Genomic DNA, 21,190 nt, shown 5'->3' on the forward strand with positions numbered 1-21,190 from the left:
GAATTGAACTCAGGTCTCTCGCTTGCAAAGCGAGTGCTCTAACCACTGAGCTACAGGACTCCACGTTAGGATAGACCAGTAGTCACAAATACCAAGGTTATTGATTAATGAGGGAAAAGCTTGGAGTCATTTCAGATTATTATCAACAGTAAATAAGTGCTCTGGGACACTACCCTGCATGAGGGACACTATATAAATGTAAGTTGTTGTTGTAAATAACAGATATGATCTCAGTACAGTGTTTAAGAAATGTTTAATAAAGTTGGCTGCACTAAAATGATCATTTTTGTTGGATGCACTACCGTTCTCTAGTCCAGCACTAAGATGTGGTAAAATAGATAGAATTGCTTTTTCTCTCCCTCTGGACCATTTTGAAGGTGCAGCAGGACAGCTTAGTTTCTAGCATATGTGCAGAAAGCATTTGAAGTCAAGTTAAAACTGGGATGAGAGCAGACATCGGTCTGCTTTTGCGTTAGAATCTTTCTCATGTGATTTCATTCAAATCTTTTTCTGACATCAACAGGGGTGGGATGAAGGGAAGTTCCTCAGCTCAACAACTGGATTGTAATGGCTATTGACCTCATTACCTCCTTCCTCCCAAAGGATAATTGCAGTGGATTGAACCAGTATTCAACGTATTTATGCTTATCACATTTCTAAATATTTGAAGTACAGCAAAGCAATAGAATTTGGGTTGATGTGTAACATACAATATTTTGGTAGTAAAATGCATTTATCAACACTAATTTTAATATAAAAAACACTTATAAAATAAATAAAACATTGTTATAAAGAATTGTTATTCAAGAATCAATGCAAAATATTGAGACAATTTCCAACAGACATGACTTTACGATATAATCAGTAACTCATCTTAAGCATTAAAGTGCATGTTTTCCAACAGTTTTTTTTTAAAAAAAACAGAATACAAAGCTGATTGGATAGTACCAACTATCCAACTACAGAGGAATAAAATATTAAAATAAAGTGCTTCACTTTTCATTCATAAGCTGGATGAAAGCATTTATCTGGAAAATACAGTAAACTCCTGATAACAAGACCCTAGTTTAACTTGTCACTACTACTAAAGTCGGCATGCTGTCAATGTCCCCGCCACTTCTCATGCAAAGTATTAATAAAGGACTTCGCTTTACTTGTTACTCCACTCAACACGTAACTAGTCACCTTCTACAAATTCTTGTAAGTACTTCCAATGTAAAATTGATGGAATAGATTGTCCTTTAAGGTGGCGGCTTGCATCGCAGAGGCCTCCCACATTATCCTGTGACTGGTACGGGGACACAGCAGAAGTTGGGCATACATGCTCAGATGCATCGCAGGGAAGCTCTGGTCTATTGGGGGGCCGTGCTCTGAGCTCCAGCCCCACCTACCTCTTTATCCTGTGAGAGGATAGGGCAGGAGACCACAACACGACCCTCAAACAGACCAGAGACCTCTGTGATGCCTTCGAGCATCCATGCCCAACCTCTGCTGTGCGTCCCCACTAGTCACACCGCCCCTTTGTGGCCTGGGAGGATCTATGCCTAATTCGTCACTGAGCCCTTTTCTCTTGGGTGGATGAGTTATCCAGAGTTTACTGTACTTCATGAAGCTTATAGCTATAAATTTATATAAACGGATTTATATTAGAATGGAACTGTCCATTGGAAGCAATTGATTTTGTCCAGGAACAAACTGAAATTAATATTGCAGAATATAGGAATAGGACCAGACTGAGATGAAAAATTACTTCATTAAACACATTAATTCATAACCCTGAGAACAATAGATCATTGGTTATTGTGAAACATCGCTTTCCATTCTTAAATGCTCTTATGCATGTTCGCTGTTCACTAATCCTCATGTTAAATAGTTTTCTTAAATATTGGAATTCCTTGTCAGACATGACCATATTTCTACCAGTTCTCAATGTCCACAACTGAGGCAGATTTAATGGTGCAGAGAAGTAGCTTGCATTTTGATGTTCCCTTTTTCATCCAAGGAATCATGTGGTACAGTCCACAGTTTGTCTAGTCATCATCATTGCCCTTTTCAGTTGTTCATAAGACACAAACATTATCACATTCCATGAGCCAAGGCGTAGATAAGAAGGAACAAACCTAAAATAGAAATGAATATTATATTAGGCCTACCACCTCCAGACAATAGATTATCACACCTTGTCAGTGAGTTGCACCATTCAAGTATGCAAGACTATTTGTGTAAATACCATGTACCATCGTTTGAATTGTATTACAGGAACACTCCTCAACTCAAGAAAGCCTGTGAATCTTGTAAATTCTTTTTAAATAAACAAAATAAAATATTTTTTTTAAAAATTGTGGTTCAATGTAGGTTTCCAAAATTTTTAGTGAAGTCTGATACTAAAAATCACCTTTAATTTTAGATTTGGCAAAATGTATCGAGTCTATCAAGCTTAAAATTGTCGGACTGGATTGAATGTACTGTACATGTAAATACACAGTACTGCTGTTTAAATTGGGGGAGTGGGGGGTGCACTTACCCTTTGTAGAAGGCTGTGGGTCCTTCTTTAATCAGCATGGTCCAGGCGCAATTGAGTGCGCTCTTATACTGTCCAGGTGAAGAGTTCATGTATCTTGTCTTTACAACATCAACAGGAGAAGCTATCACCGTGGTGCAAAATCCTGCACCGAAGGCTGACAGGAAGTGACAGGGCAAATTATCTGCAATTTAAATAAAAGGACTTATCAACTGGAAACGTGTTCAATTGATGGCACGGAATTAGCTACATGCATGTTTATTTTAGTGAGGCGCTATATTGATATTAATAAAAGTGTGAACAGAATTGTTTGAGTGGATGTTTTTCTAACTGATTGGAAACATATTTACGCTCTACAAGATAAGTGCCTCAGAGAAAATGGGAATGATTATATGGTCAAACATTCCAGGAACAATCTAGCCAGGTGGCTCTCTTGCCTAAGGATCAGAAGGTTGAGAGTTCAAGACCCACATCAAGACTTTGAACTCAGTCTAGGCTGACACAGACAGTGTAGTGCTGGGGGAGTGCTGCAGTATCGGAGATGCTATTCTGGGATTGAGACGTTAAACCAAGGGAGACATTAAAGATAATAATCCTTGCATTTGATATAGTGCCTTACCATCATTGTGTCTCAAAGTCCTTCATAGGATCTACTGTAAGGTGTAGTGATTGCATATTTGTAGGCAAATGTGTCAGTCAATTTGCACATAGCAATGACCAAAAAATAGCCATGAGGTGAATGACCAATTATATCTTAAGGATTGTTGGCCAATGATACAGGTTGAAATTCTCTTGTCTTCAATTGGCAGGTAGTACTTTGATTTAACATTTCATCTGAAGAACAGTACTTCTGACAATGCAGTGCTTCCACACCATTGTATTGGAGTGCCAGCCTCGACTGTAAATTCAAAGCTGCTGATATGAGTCTTGAATCTACAGTGTTACTGACTGAGCCAGGATATCAACAGGTCCCATGGCACTGTTCAAAAAGACAAAGGAGTTTTCTTCTGGTGTCCAAGCCAAAGATCCTCCAGATAATATTGGTCAATACACTCTGTGGCTATGTATAGAAAATTGCTGTGTACAAATTGGCTGCTGTGTTTGCCTCCAAATACAATCAATATACTTTACTGAAAAGATTTTGAAGTATTTTGAGATGTTATAGGCACTACTTTAAATGCAAGGAATATTATTACAATTATTATTATTATTACAAAAGCATTTCACATAACTCACTGCAAAGTGTAGTGTCTATTTTCTAGGCAAATGTGACAGCCAATTTGCACATAGCAATGTCCTACAAACAACCATGAAGTGAATGACCAATTTTATTAGGGGAAATTTGCACAATTTGATTGCACCAGGAGAAACTCCCTTCATTTTTCAAGCAGTGCCATAATAATTTTTATGTCCACTTGAATAGGTACATAAAACCTTGGTTTAACATCTTGTCTGAAGGATGGCACCTCCAACAATGCAGGCCACCCCCCAGCACTGTATTGCAGTGTCAATCTAGACAGTGAGTACAAAGTCTCGATGTGGGGTTCAAACCCACAACCATCTGTCGTACAGGTGAAAGCACTACCAAATGACACAGGAATGTCAAAGGGTACTCAATTTGATATATATATATACATATATATTTTAAAAAGCATCAATGTTAATGTCAAATTAAAAAATAGTGAAATATTTGGAAGCACAACCAGAATATATGATACTAACATTGACTCTGATTTGCTTATCCTCCTTGGGGGTGTGGGGAAGGTAAGCAGGGCCTCCTTGGAGCTGAACTGGCTCCAGGGTGACATGTTTGGCAATGGAATGAGCCAGGTGTCTCCACAGTACTCCAGGCCACTGCTGATGATAGCACAGGCAGCCTGGCTCATCGGCAGGACTTGTCGCTGGGGGCAGGGAATCCTCCCACTCAGCTCCTGTTAACCCTGTAAGCCCAAACCCTAATGGGAAGGATGGTCTTAGCTGGACAAGCAGCGGGAAAGCTTGCCAGACAGGTCCCATCCAATTCCAATATAAGTTGCGGCTTCCATTTGTTAGCAGGTTCCATTTATGTTTGTCCTTTCTCTATGTAAAGCATTTTGAGACATTTTTCTACTTGGAAAACACTATATAAGTACAAGTTGGTGTTGTTCCAAAGCTCCCTGCAAGAAGTAAACTAGAAGTTAAACAAATGATATTGTGGTCGCCAGCATACCTGTCATTAGCTTATTCTTCAGGATGGTATCCTTAATGATGTCGTAAGTTACAAGTTCTGAACAGTTAACAATGGCGTTTCGAGTAATGTTAGGGAAAGTTCCTGAGGAGAGACAGAGGTCGTTGCGATTAATGTGCTAGTAATTGAAATATTACCAATTCAGGATGAGTCAGACTGATCTACGTTGCACATATACTGGACAAAGTACCTTTCCAGAGTCCTCTCACTCCCTCCTCTTTGGCAATAGTTCTATATGCCTGAAGTGTGCTACTGTATCGTTTCTGAGCACCGCTTAAGCTCTTATGTGCTTGGAAACGAACTTTCACTACATCCGTGGGTTGAGCCAATGCCACGGCGAGTCCTCCCGTGGTGCATCCCGCCAAGATTCGTGTACCAATGCTGGCATCTGGAGGGAAAGCGGCAGGAAAAATAAATACTATGTCCCGAAGCAAGTCATCAGATCTCATTCATCATTCCGTTTACCACTGTCAACCTGACCATTATTAATTATCAATAGCTACAATTATTAATTATCCATGCCTGCTTTCTGCGTTTCAAAATGAAAGAAACATAGAACAAAGCTAGAACTAGAATACTTGTGCTGTCCTTGTTTTTATCCTAGAATGGTTTCAAAATACTGTACAAGGTATTTCACAATTTACTTACAAAGCAGCCCAGCTCCCATAGTAAGTCAATCTTTCAAATACTATCTGCATTGCTGTGCACTGAAACACTTTGCTTCAAAATACACAATAAGTAAAATGATTCAATGTCTAGATTATTACTTACGGTCATTGCCTCTTGTGTAAAATTGCTTTACGGAGTCATAAAGCCCAATTCTTATGGAAGCAAAGCTCATCTGCCTTTGAAGCCCGGCCACCAGTCCACTGTACAGACTCCTTGGCCCCTCTGTTTTGATCATTGTGGTGATAGTCCCCAGAACCCCATGATATCTTATACTTTTGCCAGTCACCGCTATTTGTGCTCCTTTCACTTCTCCTTGAATCTAAAACCAAAAACACAGTTAGTTAATCGTGTCGCAATTGCCTGCCCCATTGCGCCCACAAAATACACAGTGAATCCACTTTACAGTATATTCCACGTAGCGCTTTGAGACATCTGAACACCGTGACAAAGCACTGTATCAAATCCAAAGATCATTATTATTATATTGGATAACTGAAAAGAATATCGACTCCATAGAGCTGCTCAGAGATTTGATTCTGTGAAACTATCCTGAATCGGATGAGTTTGATGCGCTCCAAATGCGATGTGTGACCCAAGTCATTGTTTTTTAAAAAAGAAAAAAGAAACCACAGTCAAACAATAATCAATAGGGCTGAACCTGAGCAAACAGACATGTCAGGGGAGGAAATAACTGGAATAATAATAATAATAATAATAATCCTTGCATTTGATATAGCACTTTTCACGTCGGGAGGACGTCCCAAAGCGCTTCACAGAACATACTGCAAAGTGAATTGACTGTATATTTGTGGGCGAACGCGGCAGCCAATTGCGCACAGCAATGTCCCACAAACAGTCGTAGATTGAAAATGACCAATTTATTATTGTTTTTTTTTGGAGGGATTATTATTAGGCTCTGTGTGGAGTAAGGAAACTTGCCCAAGGTTTCGCCCTCTGCCTGGAATTGAACCCAGGTCTCTCGCTTGCAAAGCGAGTGCTCTAACCACTGAGCTACAGGACTCCAAGGAAGCTTCGGTGGTGCAGTAGTTTGATTGCCAGCTCTTGTTACCTGTAACCTGACTTTGGCTGTGTCCAGGGGGAATGTGATGAGATCTGCGATACAGGCAGCAGTCCCAGCACTCAGGAACTGCACTCCTGGGGTGGGAGGCAAATTGGATGGCTTTAACCCCACCATCCTGGCTGTCACAGGCAAGAAACTCTGGGCGAGGGTCTGAAAAACACAACACATCACAAGACGTGAGAAACACGAGCGATCATCATCATTACTGGTCGTATCAAAGCCCCTGGATCAAGGCAGGTAGTCAGGCAGTCAGGTAGTCAGGTAGTTAGTCAGGCAGTCAGTCAGGTAGTCAGGTAGTTAGTCAGTCAGTCAGGTAGTCAGGTAGTTAGTCAGTCAGTCAGGTAGTCAGGTAGTTAGTCAGGCAGTCAGTCAGGTAGTCAGGTAGTCAGTCAGTCAGTCAGGTAGTCAGTCAGTCAGTCAGTCAGTCAGTCAGGTAGTCAGTCAGTCAGTCAGTCAGTCAGTCAGGTAGTCAGTCAGTCAGTCAGGTAGTCAGTCAGTCAGTCAGTCAGTCAGGTAGTCAGTCAGTCAGTCAGTCAGTCAGGTAGTCAGTCAGTCAGTCAGTCAGGTAGTCAGGTAGTCAGTCAGTCAGTCAGGTAGTCAGTCAGTCAGTCAGTCAGTCAGTCAGTCAGTCAGTCAGTCAGTCAGTCAGTCAGTTAGTCAGTCAGTCAGTCAAGTCAGTCAGTCAGTCAGTCAGTTAGTCAGTCAGTCAGTCAGTAGTCAGTCAGTCAGTCAGTTAGTCAGTCAGTCAGGTAGTCAGTAGTCAGTCAGTCAGTCAGTCAGTCAGTCAGTCAGTCAGTCAGTCAGTCAGGTAGTCAGTCAGTCAGTCAGGTAGTCAGTCAGTCAGGTAGTCAGTCAGTCAGTCAGTCAGTCAGTCAGTCAGTCAGTCAGTCAGTCAGTCAGTCAGTCAGTCAGGTAGTCAGTCAGTCAGTCAGTCAGGTAGTCAGGTAGTCAGTCAGTCAGTCAGTCAGTCAGGTAGTCAGTCAGTCAGTCAGGCAGTCAGTCAGTCAGTCAGGTAGTCAGTCAGTCAGTCAGGTAGTCAGTCAGTCAGTCAGTCAGTCAGTCAGTCAGTCAGTCAGTCAGGTAGTCAGTCAGTCAGTCAGTCAGTCAGTCAGTAGTCAGTCAGTCAGTAGTCAGTCAGTCAGTAGTCAGTCAGTCAGGTAGTCAGTCAGTCAGGTAGTCAGTCAGTCAGTCAGTCAGTCAGTCAGGTAGTCAGTCAGTCAGGTAGTCAGGTAGTTAGTCAGTCAGTCAGGTAGTCAGGTAGTCAGTCAGTCAGGTAGTCAGGTAGTCAGTCAGTCAGGTAGTCAGTCAGTCAGTCAGGTAGTCAGTCAGTCAGGTAGTCAGTCAGTCAGTCAGGTAGTCAGTCAGTCAGTCAGTCAGTCAGGTAGTCAGTCAGGTAGTCAGTCAGTTAGTCAGGTAGTCAGTCAGTCAGTCAGGTAGTCAGGTAGTCAGTCAGTCAGTCAGTCAGGTAGTCAGGCAGTCAGTCAGTCAGGTAGTTAGTCAGTCAGTCAGGTAGTCAGGTAGTCAGGCAGTCAGTCAGTCAGTCAGGTAGTCAGTCAGTCAGGTAGTCAGTCAGGCAGTCAGTCAGATAGTCAGGTAGTTAGTCAGGTAGTCAGTCAGGTAGTTAGTCAGTCAGTCAGGTAGTCAGTCAGTCAGGTAGTCAGTCAGTCAGGTAGTCAGGTAGTCAGGCAGTCAGTCAGTCAGGTAGTCAGTCAGTCAGGTAGTCAGGTAGTCAGTCAGTCAGGTAGTCAGGTAGTCAGTCAGTCAGGTAGTCAGGTAGTCAGTCAGTCAGTCAGGTAGTCAGTCAGTCAGGTAGTCAGTCAGTCAGGTAGTCAGTCAGTCAGTCAGGTTGTCAGGTAGTCAGGTAGTCAGTCAGGCAGTCAGTCAGGTAGTCAGGTAGTCAGTCAGTCAGTCAGGTAGTCAGGTAGTTAGTCAGTCAGTCAGGCCATCTGAGTTGCAGGTTTCACTGGATCCAAACACTTGCTGTGAGAGAGAGAGCCACACACATGTGTTCTGCTCCTCTGCATCGCGTTGGTTTTAATCACTGCGCACAACGATTTCCAGCTCCAGAGAGAGAGTCCCTCCCGGACCCCAAATTCCCTTTCACTCTCCCCCACACCCCCCACTTTGCATCCTTCAGACACCCAGTCTGCGCCTGTGGGGGGAGACTTGTTCCCCTGTGTGCGCAGCGTTTGGAAGTGGCAGCGAACACCGGGAAACGTTGCACTGCGAGTGAAGGAGCGACACCCAAAACGCACGGATCGGATCGCTGCCGTTTTAGCAAAACCGGTTAAAAAAAAAGTAGCAGTTGCATCGCAGCTTTGCAGCGAAGCTTTTGCTGAACAAACACAATAGGGCTCTTCAGTGCAAAACGGAAACGATATCACTAATCCGCCGAAACTTGATTTTTTTTCCCCCCAAAAAAAATAAGAGCGGATGATGGATAGTACTGGTGTGTGTCTCAAAACTATCTCGAGTGGGGAATGAGTCAGAGTCCCCACTTACAACGTGAACCAAACCCACTGATGGGTCAGTGAGAGGTGATTATGTCCAAGTGATTCTTCCAATGCCCTCCAGGCCTCGTTCCTTCTGCTTTCTCCCCTTCCAGGTCTGTTCTTACTCGATCCTGGAGAGCTCGATCCTCCTGAACGATTGCATTACTTTTATACCTGTTCTGATTTATGTGATGCAATGCAACGAGGGGCAGTCTCTGAGCCTTCAGGGGTAGGCGTTTCTGAGTTAAGGAGGTGTGCACAAACCAAGACACACACACTCTCACACACACACACACACACACAGCCCTCTGTCCACACCAAGCAATCTGTTTGCTTCCAAGTGAAGGATTTTTGGATGCAATTTCAAATCAGAAACTCACTGCTCACCTAATACTTCGACAGTCGTTTGACTTATCAGTGCCTACTGCCTTACAGGAAGCTTTCTTTCTCTTTTACCACTGGAAAGAGTGGCCAGATCTTGTGCAATAATAATAATAATAATAATCCATATATTTATATTTAATATAACAGCTTTCATTTGGGGCGGACGTCTCAATTGCTTCACAAAATTGCCCATAAATATAGTCAGTTCGCTTTACAATGTGTTCTTTGAAGCACTTTGAGACATCTCAACAATGTGATAAGGCGTTATATTAAATGCAAAGGTTATTATTATTGAAATATACTGTAAAGTCTATCAAATATGTATTTTGTGGGTGAAAGCGGCAGTCAATTTGTACCACAGCATTGTCCCACAAACGGCCACGAAGTGAATAACCAGTCTTAATTGGAAGATTGTTGTCCAAGACTTCTCGCAAACAGCGCATTGCATTTTAAATCTTCTATGTATGGCTTACAGCAGGTAACCCAGAGCCCAAGTTGGTCTTCATCCTTCAACTACTATTATCTTTATATAACAAGAACAGTCAAGAAAGATACGTTATCTTAATCAAATTTATGATCTGCAAGGTGGACAATCCCTGTCTACCTAATTATTGGTGTATCATAAAGTGACTTTGGAACCTGTCAAAGTTCAAAGATTTTTCAAAAATAGAACTTTGACACAATTAGATAATTAGATCGCAATAGAAGGAAACACAGACATTATATATATATATATGAAGGAGGCAGTCAAAACAAAAGGAAATATCTAGCCATGCCCAGCAATGATGGCTGTTTGTGGAACACTATTGCGCACAAATTGATTGCCGCATTCGCCTACAAATACACAGTCACCACACTTGTTCGCCAACAAATATACAGTCAATTCACTTTACATATATTCTGTGAAGTGCTTTGAGACATCTAGAAGACGTGAAAAGTGCTATACCAAATGCAAGGATTATTATTATTAAGGTAAAGCACTTTAAGTTATTTTGACACTGTGATAAGGCAAACACAAGGTTATTAACACTTCAAAGAATGTTTCATTCAAAACATGATCGGGATTTGCTGTTTAATAATAGAAAATCAAAGCAATACGTTCTATAGTCATAAAACTTCAAGGTAATGTATATATTTTTCATTTCTGATTGTTTTAATGTTCTTGCAATAGTTTTACTTGTCCCGCTGCATCATGTCTTCTCCCCTTCTCCAGCCCTATCTTTAGAATTATCTTCCATTTCACTTGCTGATCGATTGATCTGTGCAATTCCAGCTCTGTCTGGTTTTGCTGAATAACTTTGCAATTGTCCTGCTTGTGGTGACCTGCTTCTTTGGGAGCAAAGCTTGAGCCAAAGTGACTCGTTTCCAACTTGGGGGCTTGACCTAGACCAACCAATAAACAGAGCGTGAGCCGGCAGGACTGTCAATGGCAGGGAGGAAGCAATGATCTGAATGACACAATTGGCCGGGGGTTTTGCCGAGGGCGTGTTATTGCAAAGTGGTGTCAGGCTTCTGGAAGTTTGAACGGAATCTGACCACTTCAAATAGTCTTTATAACGCAAACAATCAAGGACATTGTCATTTTTTAAAATAAATAATAAATCAATATATTGCTCACGCATGTATGTTCAGATTATGCAATAAACTGAGGATGTTAAACAACGAAGATAACGAGGTTGAGCACTTCAGCTGCTGCCTGACCGTATTCAATGAGTCCTGTAACACTGGATCTCTGAAGGCTTAATTCTAATAAATGTACAGGTTAGAATACTTGTTATTTTTTTTATTTTATGGGATCCCTTTCTTACGAGAGGCCAGTCCATGAAGCAGGTCATTAACCCCCACTCCCCACCATCACCTAATAGAACGGTTTGCAATTGTACAGTCTATCGTTTTGCGTGCTGTGATAATAATAATCCTTGCATTTGATACAGCACCTTATCACTTTGTCGAAATATCTCAAAGTGCTTACAAGAGATACTGTAAAGTGGATTGATTGTGAGTTTTGTGGACCAATGCGGCAGCCAGTTTGGGTACAGCAATGTCTCACAAACAGCCACGGAGTGAGTGACTAATTTTATTTGGGGGATTGTTGGCTTGGATTAATTCCCTTCCTTTTCGAATAGTGCCATGGGATCTTTAACAACCATCCACCTGAATAGGCAGATGGGATCTTGGTTTAATATCGAAGGACAGTCAACGGTCAACAGTTAACATTAATAGCTCATTGTTGGTCAGGAATCTTTTATTTTATACACGTGGCATTGGGGGTGGAACAATCCAGTAAAACCCAAGGTGTTGCAAAAACAATGTAAAGCTTCAGGTTCCAAAACAACTTCTGTTTAATACACAAAATGATCTACCAATAAGCTGCAGGTAGCTCTGGGTTATTTTTACTCTTCTATGTACACGGTAAAAAGAAGAGGGTTGAAATTCCAGGAGACAAATGTTAAAAGAGAACATTAAAGTCAGTTCATGATTTGGTTCAGTCGCACTCGAATATTCCATAACAAGTGTACAACTTCCCTAAAATCTTCCAGCAAGTAGGAGGCAATGCAACCATCGCACCCTGGCATAACATGCAAGAGCTCTTCTACCTGCTTAGTTAGTGAGATTATTAAGCTCTTGTCTACCAGTGACACAATAGGGAAGAATTACCCGAAGCTGAAGTACAAAGTCATTCAACCCAACCAGTAACTTGCACATTTTGAAATCTTTGGATGCTGTTACCTCAGAAGTCACTCTCTCCATCTACCTCTCCTTTGCCCTTTGCATCGCACAAAACAAACAAAGATACTTTATTAAATACTAGCTGTATGTGTTGCAGCTACGCTTGCAACCAAAGGATCCAATATGGAAGGTAGATTTCAGTGATACCACTCACAAACAATTTAACATGCCATAAACACTGAGTGTACACCTTAAGTAAAACTGCCATACATGTATGATGAGCTTGTTTAGGTCATAGCTCATCATAGGATTTCCCCCCCAAAAGATATGCCCATGACACTTCTCCATGCAAGATCTTTCCGATGAGGTATAAATCATGTCTTTACATCAATCGGTTATTGCAGTCTTAGCGGACACACAGAGAGGCAGACAGACAGACAGACAGACATTTCGTCTTTATCATCAGACCACAGTACATGATGATCCCTTAAACTTTAAAGGCTCATCTTTTTGAAATATCATAAGTGAAACGTATAGATTTTTAAATAAATAAATAGAACTTGTATGCATATATATCATATACGGTATATAGCAAAATCTCATCCTCTTTAATGCAAGGTCATTCAACTTGAAAGATTGTTGCAAAGTAGCTAAATGAAACAACAGTAAATAATGTCATTTCTATTAGTGTACAGTACTCACCAACTTAACCAATATTACACAAATATAAACTTGCCCCAGAAAACACACAAGCATTTAAAAATTGAAAATAATGATAGCCATACAAAAATTATGTCAGTGTCACCCACAGCCTCATACAGTTCATGCTGGTAATCTGCAGCAGTTCTTCAAGAGTTAAGATCATTTCTCTTCAAGAACAGCTGAGGACGATCTTTTAGGCACCACAACCTTTCCACCAGAGTAACAGCAAAGTTTGCGTATATTATTAATCTGTGTTGTTGGATAAAACTCAAATTGAAGTGACACTCGCCATGAGCAGGGGGTTATTTCAATCAGTTTACTGTATATTCTTAATCTTATAAGGGGTTAAATGAGTTATAAAGAGAGGTAAGAGAAGTTATCTTTCACTGGAACAGAAAAAGTTGATAGAGGTGTACAGAATAATGAAGGGATTTGACAGGGTAAATAGAGAGAAGCTGTTGCCACTGATAGAGAAGTCAGTGACTAAGGGACATAGATACAGGACGTGGTGACAAGAAATGCAAAAGGAGAGCTAAGGAGAATTATTTTCACTCAGGGAGTTGCTGGGCTGTGGGATGCCTTGCCAAATAAGGTAGCAGAGGCAGAGTTTATTATGGATTCCAAAAGGGAAGTAGACAGGTAATAGGAAAGTTAGAGGCTTTGATAGGGTGTGGGGATAAGGCTGAGCAAATAGATTGAACAGACAGTTGGTTCTGAGAGCAGGTGCAGACTTTATGAACCGAGTGGCCTCTTTCTGTATCGTAAATATCTCAGATTCTAAAGTGGGGAACGATTGTTTCTGTGAATACAATGATATACACCATGGCTTCCTCGATGCTGACAACCCGATTTCAGTGCCATGGCTGGAAACGACCATCGGCTGCTGGTTATTGGGGAGGTGGCGTTGTTTTGAGCACTTGGAGATTGCACAGGAATAGTTGGGGGAAAGGAAACCATCTCAAACATCAAGAGAATGATAGCCGAGTTAGGTGGAATTGGCTTCAGCAAAGGTGAAGTGGGTTCCCCGAGGAAAGTAGACACCTACAGAATCCTCATCTTCATCCATCAGGTGTTTGGGGACATTCAGTGTGGCTCCATAGGTCAGCACATAGCATGCTACAACTGGATGTAACCATTACCAGCCAAGTGATTCCACGCTTCTTGAATGAAATTCACAACCTGTACATGAGATCTAAATGTCCTGGCAGGAAAACCACCAAATTTAGAAATAGAATGACATAGAATCCACAGCACCTAAACGTATGTCCATTTAGTCCATACTGTTGTTTATACTCCACATGAACTTCCATCTCTCCTAATCCTCCTTTCTGAGCTTTCCACTATAACCCTCTATTCCCCTCTTCCATTCGTCATGTCCAAGTTTAGACTACACCAACTTTCTTGAATACCCAACTCCTCCCTTCACAAGCTGCAGACTATACAGAACTCTGCAGTTTGTGTCCTTTCCTGCACAAGACTCCATGAACCCATTATCCCCATCCTCATCTGACTCCACTGGTTCCCCATTCCCCAGCAGATCAAGTTCACGATCCTCATCCTAACATGCAATTCATCCATGGTCTTGCCCCAGCATACCCACGAAATAAACAGTCAATTTACTTTACAGTATATTCTGTGAAGCGCTTTGGGACATCTCAAAGACATGAGAAGGCGCTATAACAAATGCAAGGATTAGTATTAATATGATACCTCTGCAACCTCCTCAAACCTCCCAACGTGAAAAGTGCTATATAATAATAACAACAAAATTTCCATTTGTATAGCGCCTTTCACGTTGGGAGGACGTTCCAAGGCGTTGGATATAAATCCAAATCTGTAGGTATCTTGTCACCAAGTCCTGTATCTATGTCCCCATCAATTTCCTCTCAAATGCATTGATGTGTTTTGCTTCAGTCATGACTTTTGCCAATAAGTGTCACATTCTCACCATTCTCTGTGTATTTGATATAGCACTTTTCATGTTGGGAAGACATCTCAACACACTTCACAGCAGTCACTGAAAAGTGTAGTGACTGCGCACAGCAATATCCCACAAACAGCCATGAAGCGAATGACCAAAGAGTCAGTGCTTTTAGAAGAGGACAGAATATAAATATTCCTTGCATTTAATATAGTGCCTTAACAAGTCATTGAGACATCTCAAAGCGCTTCCCCAGATACACTGTAAAGTCAATTGACTGAATATTTTGTGGGGGAAAGAATCAAATTGAAAGAAAAAAAAGTTGACATTCCACACATGAGATAAAGTGTTTTTTTGTTGAATGGATACTTGATGTTCAAAACAAATACCTTTATTTTCTAGCAAACAACTTACCTTCCAGTTGTCAATTAACAAATTTAAACCAAATTTAACAAATCTTTAAACCAAGAACTTCTTGAAAAGGGACAACAGGGAATTGTTGCTTTTTAAAAATTAGCCTGCAAAAGAAAATAAATAGTTACACGATTTATATCAAACTGTTTAAAATAAGCTATGTTAAGAATAAACTCATGAAGTTAAAGTTCATGAGGTGAAGTGCCAAGTAACGCTGGCCTTTAGATTATCATGTTCACATATTAACTGATTTCAATGTTCTTCGTACAGGTTTCACAATCTGATTTATTACCTTGCCGAAGTGTTTGTGCAGATCATTTTGGGACAAAGGTAAGGGGGATAGCAGAGGGATGGTGTGATTGTTACATTGAAATGGTTCACATAATCTTGTTTCTGAGAATGGCAATGATATAGAATTTCATAGAATGTTACAGCACAGAAATGGCCTATTCTGTCCAACTACTCTGCACCGGTGTTTATACTCTAACACAAACCTCCACTCCTCCCTATTTCATAGAATCATAGAATCCTACAACACAGAAGGAGGCCATTCAGCCCATTGTACCTTTGCCGGCTCTTTGGAAAAGCTATCCAGCCAGTCCCACTCCCTCACTCTTTCACCATAGCCTTGCAATTTTTTTTCTTTTCAAATATATATCCAATTCCCTTTTGAAAGTTATTATTGAATGTGCTTCCACCACCCTTTCAGGCAGTGGATTCCAGATCGGATTTACTCTATCAAAACCCTTCATAATTTTGAACACCTCGATTAAATCTCCACTAAACCATCTCTGCTCTAAGAGGAATAATCCCAGCTTCTCTAGTCTCTCCACATAACTGAAGTCCCTTATTTCTTTCTTCTATATCCCTCTATTCCCATTCTTTCTCATATTTGCATCAGGTTTCCTCTGAAACACATTAATGCTTTTTGCTTCATCCACAGCTTCCAGCAGTGAGTTCTGCCCTCTACATAAAGAATATTTTACTAAAATACATTTTAGATCTACTACAAGCTATCTTATTTTATGCCTCCCATTTGCCCAATTTATAATACAGTCTATTGCATTTTGTCCTGCTGTTAATTTCACCTCATTTATAGTTTGGGATAGTTTCATCAGCAGGAGAATAAGGGCTGGAAAAAGGTGTGATCATCGATTATATTCACCAACCTGTCCTCCTCTCCCGCACCAACAATCTAGTGGTTTGGCTCACATGTACTGATGCGGTACCTCCTCTGTTTCTCAGGGAAGCTTGAGAAGGAACAAAGTTCTGAAAGTCTGGTACTTTAACCCAAATCTTTTGGCATTGTGTTACAATATCTTTCTTGGGTGCATTACTCTCTGATGTGATTGGGGAATTATTTCTCCTAAAATTGTACATTGGATTAATGCAAGCGTCTCAGATACAGTCAAGACAAAATGACTCCCAGAGGTCCTGGAGGCCAAAACATTAACAAGTTGGGTTGGAAATTGGACCTAGCACTGTCAGAAACCCAATGAACAATACAATAACAACAAAAGATTACATTTGTATAGCATCTTTCATGTTGGGAGGATGTCCCAAGGCGCTGGACAGTGTACAGCATTTCAGACCCGAGCTGGGGTCAGGGAGGAAGAAGGGAGGGGAGGGGAAGGGGGCTGATGGCATGGTCGAAGAGGGGGTTTTGAGGCCAGACTTGAAGGAGGCTAAGGCGGTGGTGAGGCGGAGTGATTGGGGGATAGAATTACAGAAGTTGGGGGCAGAGTGACTGAAAGCTCTCCCGCCAATGGTGGGGCGGGGGACATGGAGAAGGCCAGAGCCGGCTGAGCAGAGGGAGCGGGCGGGTTGGTAGGGGCTTAGGAGGTCACAGAGGTAGGGTGGGGCGAGGCCATGGAGGGCTGTGTAGGTGAGGACCAGGATCTTGAACTGGATCCTCTGAAGGATAGAGAGTCCATGGAGTCGGGCAAGAATGGGGGCGATGGGGTCACAGAGTTTGGTGCGGGAGAGGACACGGGCTGCAGAGTTCTGGATTATCTGCAGCCTGTGGAGGGAGGAGTTGGGAAGGCCGACAAGCAGGGCGTTTGCATAGTCGAGCCTGGAGGTGATGAAGGCATGAACAAGAGTTTCAGCGGCCTGAGGTTGTATATACACTTGCGGTTTATATAAATCTATGAATAATAAAGGGGAGAGGCATAGTCAGTGCTTAAAGGGGAATTTCTGAGAGGGAACTCAGTTTTTAGGTCTCCCTAAAATATTGGGTAATTGTTTGCTGGGGACTTTCCCATTACTTGTCCATTCTTTTTTGAAAGCCCTGAATCTCCTCAGTGAACTCTGTCCAAGTTGGGGAACAAGTCTGGACATTCCTGGTGGTCTGCATGGTTGTGTTATACAGGGTGTCTACAAAGTTCTGTTACCCCCCATGTTTTTTCTATAGTGCACTGACCAACATTTAAGCATGTGGAAGAATGATGATCGTTGTATTTGGAAGTATTTAATTATATCCAGTACAAGCGTTTAACTGTATTGTGTGTAGTCCTGTAGCTCAGTGGTTAGAGGACTTGCCTCGCAAGCGAGAGACCTTGAGCAAGTTTCCTTACTCCACACGTCTAATATTAATCCCTCAAGAAAAAAATAATAATAATAATTTGGTCACTCAATCCACGACTGTTTGTGGGACACTGCTGTGCACAATTGGCTGCCGCATTTCGCCCACAAATATACAGTCAATTCACTTTACAGTATATTCTGTGAAGCACTTTGAAACGTCTAGAAGATGTGAAAAGAGCTATATCAAATGCAAGGATTATTATTATTATTATTATGATTTAGACATCCAGAGAATTGGTGTTAGCACCATCATTTTAATGACAGATAATGATCTGTTGCCATATTCAATGCGACATCTTCCGTAACATGATGGAGTGATGAGGCAAAATGCATCTCTGACGGATTGTTTCGACTCCTCCATAATCTCATATAACAAGGGGTAAGACAAGAGGACTTTATGGACTCCCTTTACGCTGAGCAGTCTCTTTACCACCTGAATCATATGTTTAGCTCTACTGTTTCCACCTTTATCAGCCTCTCTCTATTCTTCTATTCTATTCTTGCAAACCTGACTAAAGTTCATCTGCAGTAAAATGTGACTCATGCTATATAAATGGAGGAAGACTTTGCACATAGTCCTAAGCAATAAAATTATTAAAAACGAGTAAGGGAATGTGATCAAGTAGCAGCCTTCCCCTCCACTCTTGTCTGTGAATCAGAAGGGTGTGGATTCAAATGCTATGTCGGGATTTGGAACTCCTCTCGCCTACGCCAATGCAATACGTCCTGCGTTGTTTGAGGCGTCGTCTTTCAGATGAAACGTTAAACCCAAGTTCCGTCTGCCTGGTCAGGTGGATGTTAAAGTTCCCAGGCACTATTTCGAAAAGAAAAGTGTCCTGGCAAACAACTCCCCATACATAAAAAATGGACATTCACTTAATGGGTGTTTGTGGGACATTGCTGTGCACAAATTGCCTGCCGCAGTTGCCTGCAAATACAGTCACTGGGCTTCACAGTAAGGAAAGAGAGAGTCAGGAAGGAAAATTACAGAGGGAGTGTAATTCGACGGGCAATCAGATTGCAGGGGCAAACAGATTGCATAATCAGACTCACCCTCCCTGTTCTCTTAATCGAGAACATAACATTACCGGTCTCGCCCCAGAACCAGTGCTATTTGCGGACCAATTGAAACAAATACTGCTAAAATGAACCGGTTGTGCTGTGCTTGCAATAGTTAGAGCCAATGCAATCAACAATATAATTTGGGAAGACAAGCTAACTGATACAGCTTCAGCTCAATTAATTGGTGAAGAATTGCCCAGTCATCACATTCTGTAGATAATTGTTATGTTGTGTGGTGCAATGTCAGGGCAATAACATTGCTGTTACAGCAGGAGATAATCATTGGTACAGTGGCTTATCTGGTACCAGCTAAATGTGAACTCTGACTCCAGGTCAATCATGTGTCATCATCCCTACATTTGTTTCAAAGATGGAAATAAAAAGCATAGAGCCGACGTGATTTCGGAGCAGGGTTGGGCAGTTAGCAGCAGCTAAAGGAAGGATTTGTGGCTTATATAATCACAGTTGCGAAGATGAGTAAAATTCAACAGTGTGTCCTAAGACACAGAGCACAAAGAAGTGCCAGGATTAACAGGCAAAAGTACAGACGGTAAAATACTTAGGATTTAAACATCCTAAAGAACGACAAGAAAGAACTTGGGAGTTTTACGCTTGTAGGGTTTTGTAGGCAGCTGTGGCAGTCATTTGTGCCAGAAGGGACACACAAGCAAACAGCTGGTAAATACCCAACTAATGAACAATTGTTGAACTTGACACTGGAAGAAACTCCCTTCTCTTTTTCCAATTGAATCCCAGAATATTTAGTGTCCAACTGAAAACAGGATGTCGATTTAATATCTCATCCAAAGGGCAGCATTTTTGACAATGCAGTGCTCCCAAATGAGGTATCAGCTTAAACTGTGAGTTCAAGTACTAAACTAGGGCTTGAATCCACAGTCTGCTGATTTAGAGGCAAGAGTGGTACTGAGGACAAAACTGTTACCATTGTGTCAGCAAATTCAAAACAGAACCTGGTAACAATTTGACAAAGAAAGGAAAGAAAAGAGTTATGAAAGAAGTTTAGGATTATTTATTCAAACAGACCGCAATGGGTTTTTATCGTCCAGTAGTTCCTCTGTTTATATTCGCAAACTAGCATACAACCACAACAAATAGATGTATTTACAATGCACCATCATTTGTTTTTCAAGTAAGAATTACAGACACAATTTCCTTCACATAATAAAATCCCAGCGGTAGAATTGTTCAATTTAGATGCTAAATAGTGATCCTTGCACTTGGTATCACGCCGTCATAACATCTATGCTGCAGTTCCTCTGCCTCGCCCCCTCCCTGGCCTCCTTCACGATCCTCACAAGACCCTCCTCTTCGACCGCATTTGGTTACCCCATTTCCCCCCCTGCCCTCCACCCTCCCCGATCCCGACCCCCAGCTCAGGTCCGAAACATTGACGGTTCAGCACCTTGGGACGTCTTCCCGATGTGAAAGGCATTATACAAATGTAATTTTGTTGTTGTTGTTGTTGTCATGTTGTCAAGACGTGTCAAAGCATTTCACAGGAATTACAGTGACTCTGCATTTTGCAGGTGGATTTGGCAGCCGACAGTCACTTCGGCAAGGCGTCTAAAGTACCATAATAATAATAATTGTTACATTTGATATAAAGCCTTTCCCATCAAGGGGATGTCTCAAAGAGCTTCACAAGATCTACTCTACAGTGTAGTGACTGTGCATTTGTAAATGAACGTGAAGAGGGGATGAACTCCAGGCCAATATCTCAGGACATTGACTGTATTATATGAGTTCAATCACTCAATCCAGTTTAAAGCTGAGTTGACTTGTAGTGAACTGCTTCGCGAGATCTTTTTTGAGGTTAATAAATAGAGAGTGGTATGATGCAGTGACCTCTTCACCTCACTACAAGTGAAGCCAATACTAACACTTTCTGAAGTCAGGGTATTATATAATTCACTACAGAGCAAATGTCTCATTCCGAGATATTATTTCAGTCGCTGTTTGCTCTACAGTCAATGATGTAATGTCCTCATGGAAAACATTTGGAGGTTAACACACAGAGAGTGAAAGACGCAGTAATCACATCATCAGTTGGTGACATTAACGCACAGCCAGTATGTTTGTACAGATAATTCCGACTGAAGGGGAAAACAAATATTGCATAGAAATGGGAAGAATTGAACACTGAGGACAGGCAGGAGTTGGGAGAAACTGCAAAATAACAAGTCCTTGGGTTACAAAATAGCATTTATGGATTAGCCCTAAATAAGATATTTTTCTAAAACAAAAAGGCTGTGAATTTGTGTCAAACATGATTTAAATGTTGAATTTACAGTACTGATGAAATGGCAGTTTATCACTAATGAAAATTATTCTCGTTTAGTCCTGTAGTGTAATGGTTAGTGCAGTCACCTGGCAAGCATGAGGTCCCAGGTTCGATTCCTGAGTGGACGAAACCACATGCATCTGTTTACCTAGCAGTAAG

General features: G+C 41.5%; 1 protein-coding gene across 2 annotated transcripts; it reads right to left on the reverse strand.

Annotated features, from left to right (window-relative positions):
• Positions 1 to 236: 236 nt before the first annotated feature.
• On the reverse strand, positions 237 to 9,143 carry ucp1 (uncoupling protein 1). Of its 2 annotated transcripts, XM_007897653.2 has the most exons (7): positions 9,001 to 9,143; positions 6,487 to 6,648; positions 5,520 to 5,736; positions 4,939 to 5,136; positions 4,731 to 4,832; positions 2,525 to 2,705; positions 237 to 2,120 (listed from the first exon to the last, which is right to left on the reverse strand). In XM_007897653.2, the coding sequence occupies exons 2-7, from the start codon at positions 6,610 to 6,612 to the stop codon at positions 2,006 to 2,008; spliced, it is 939 nt and encodes a 312-aa protein (XP_007895844.2). In that variant the 5' UTR covers positions 6,613 to 6,648; positions 9,001 to 9,143; the 3' UTR covers positions 237 to 2,005. The 2 variants fall into 2 exon arrangements, with proteins under 2 accessions (XP_007895844.2, XP_007895843.2); XM_007897652.2 differs by lacking the exon at positions 9,001 to 9,143 and having other exon boundaries at positions 6,487 to 6,783.
• Between the last annotated feature and the right edge of the window lie 12,047 nt (positions 9,144 to 21,190).

This window comes from Callorhinchus milii, unplaced genomic scaffold (assembly GCF_018977255.1).
Source record: "Callorhinchus milii isolate IMCB2004 unplaced genomic scaffold, IMCB_Cmil_1.0 Scaffold1, whole genome shotgun sequence".
NCBI classification, from domain to species: domain Eukaryota; kingdom Metazoa; phylum Chordata; class Chondrichthyes; order Chimaeriformes; family Callorhinchidae; genus Callorhinchus; species Callorhinchus milii.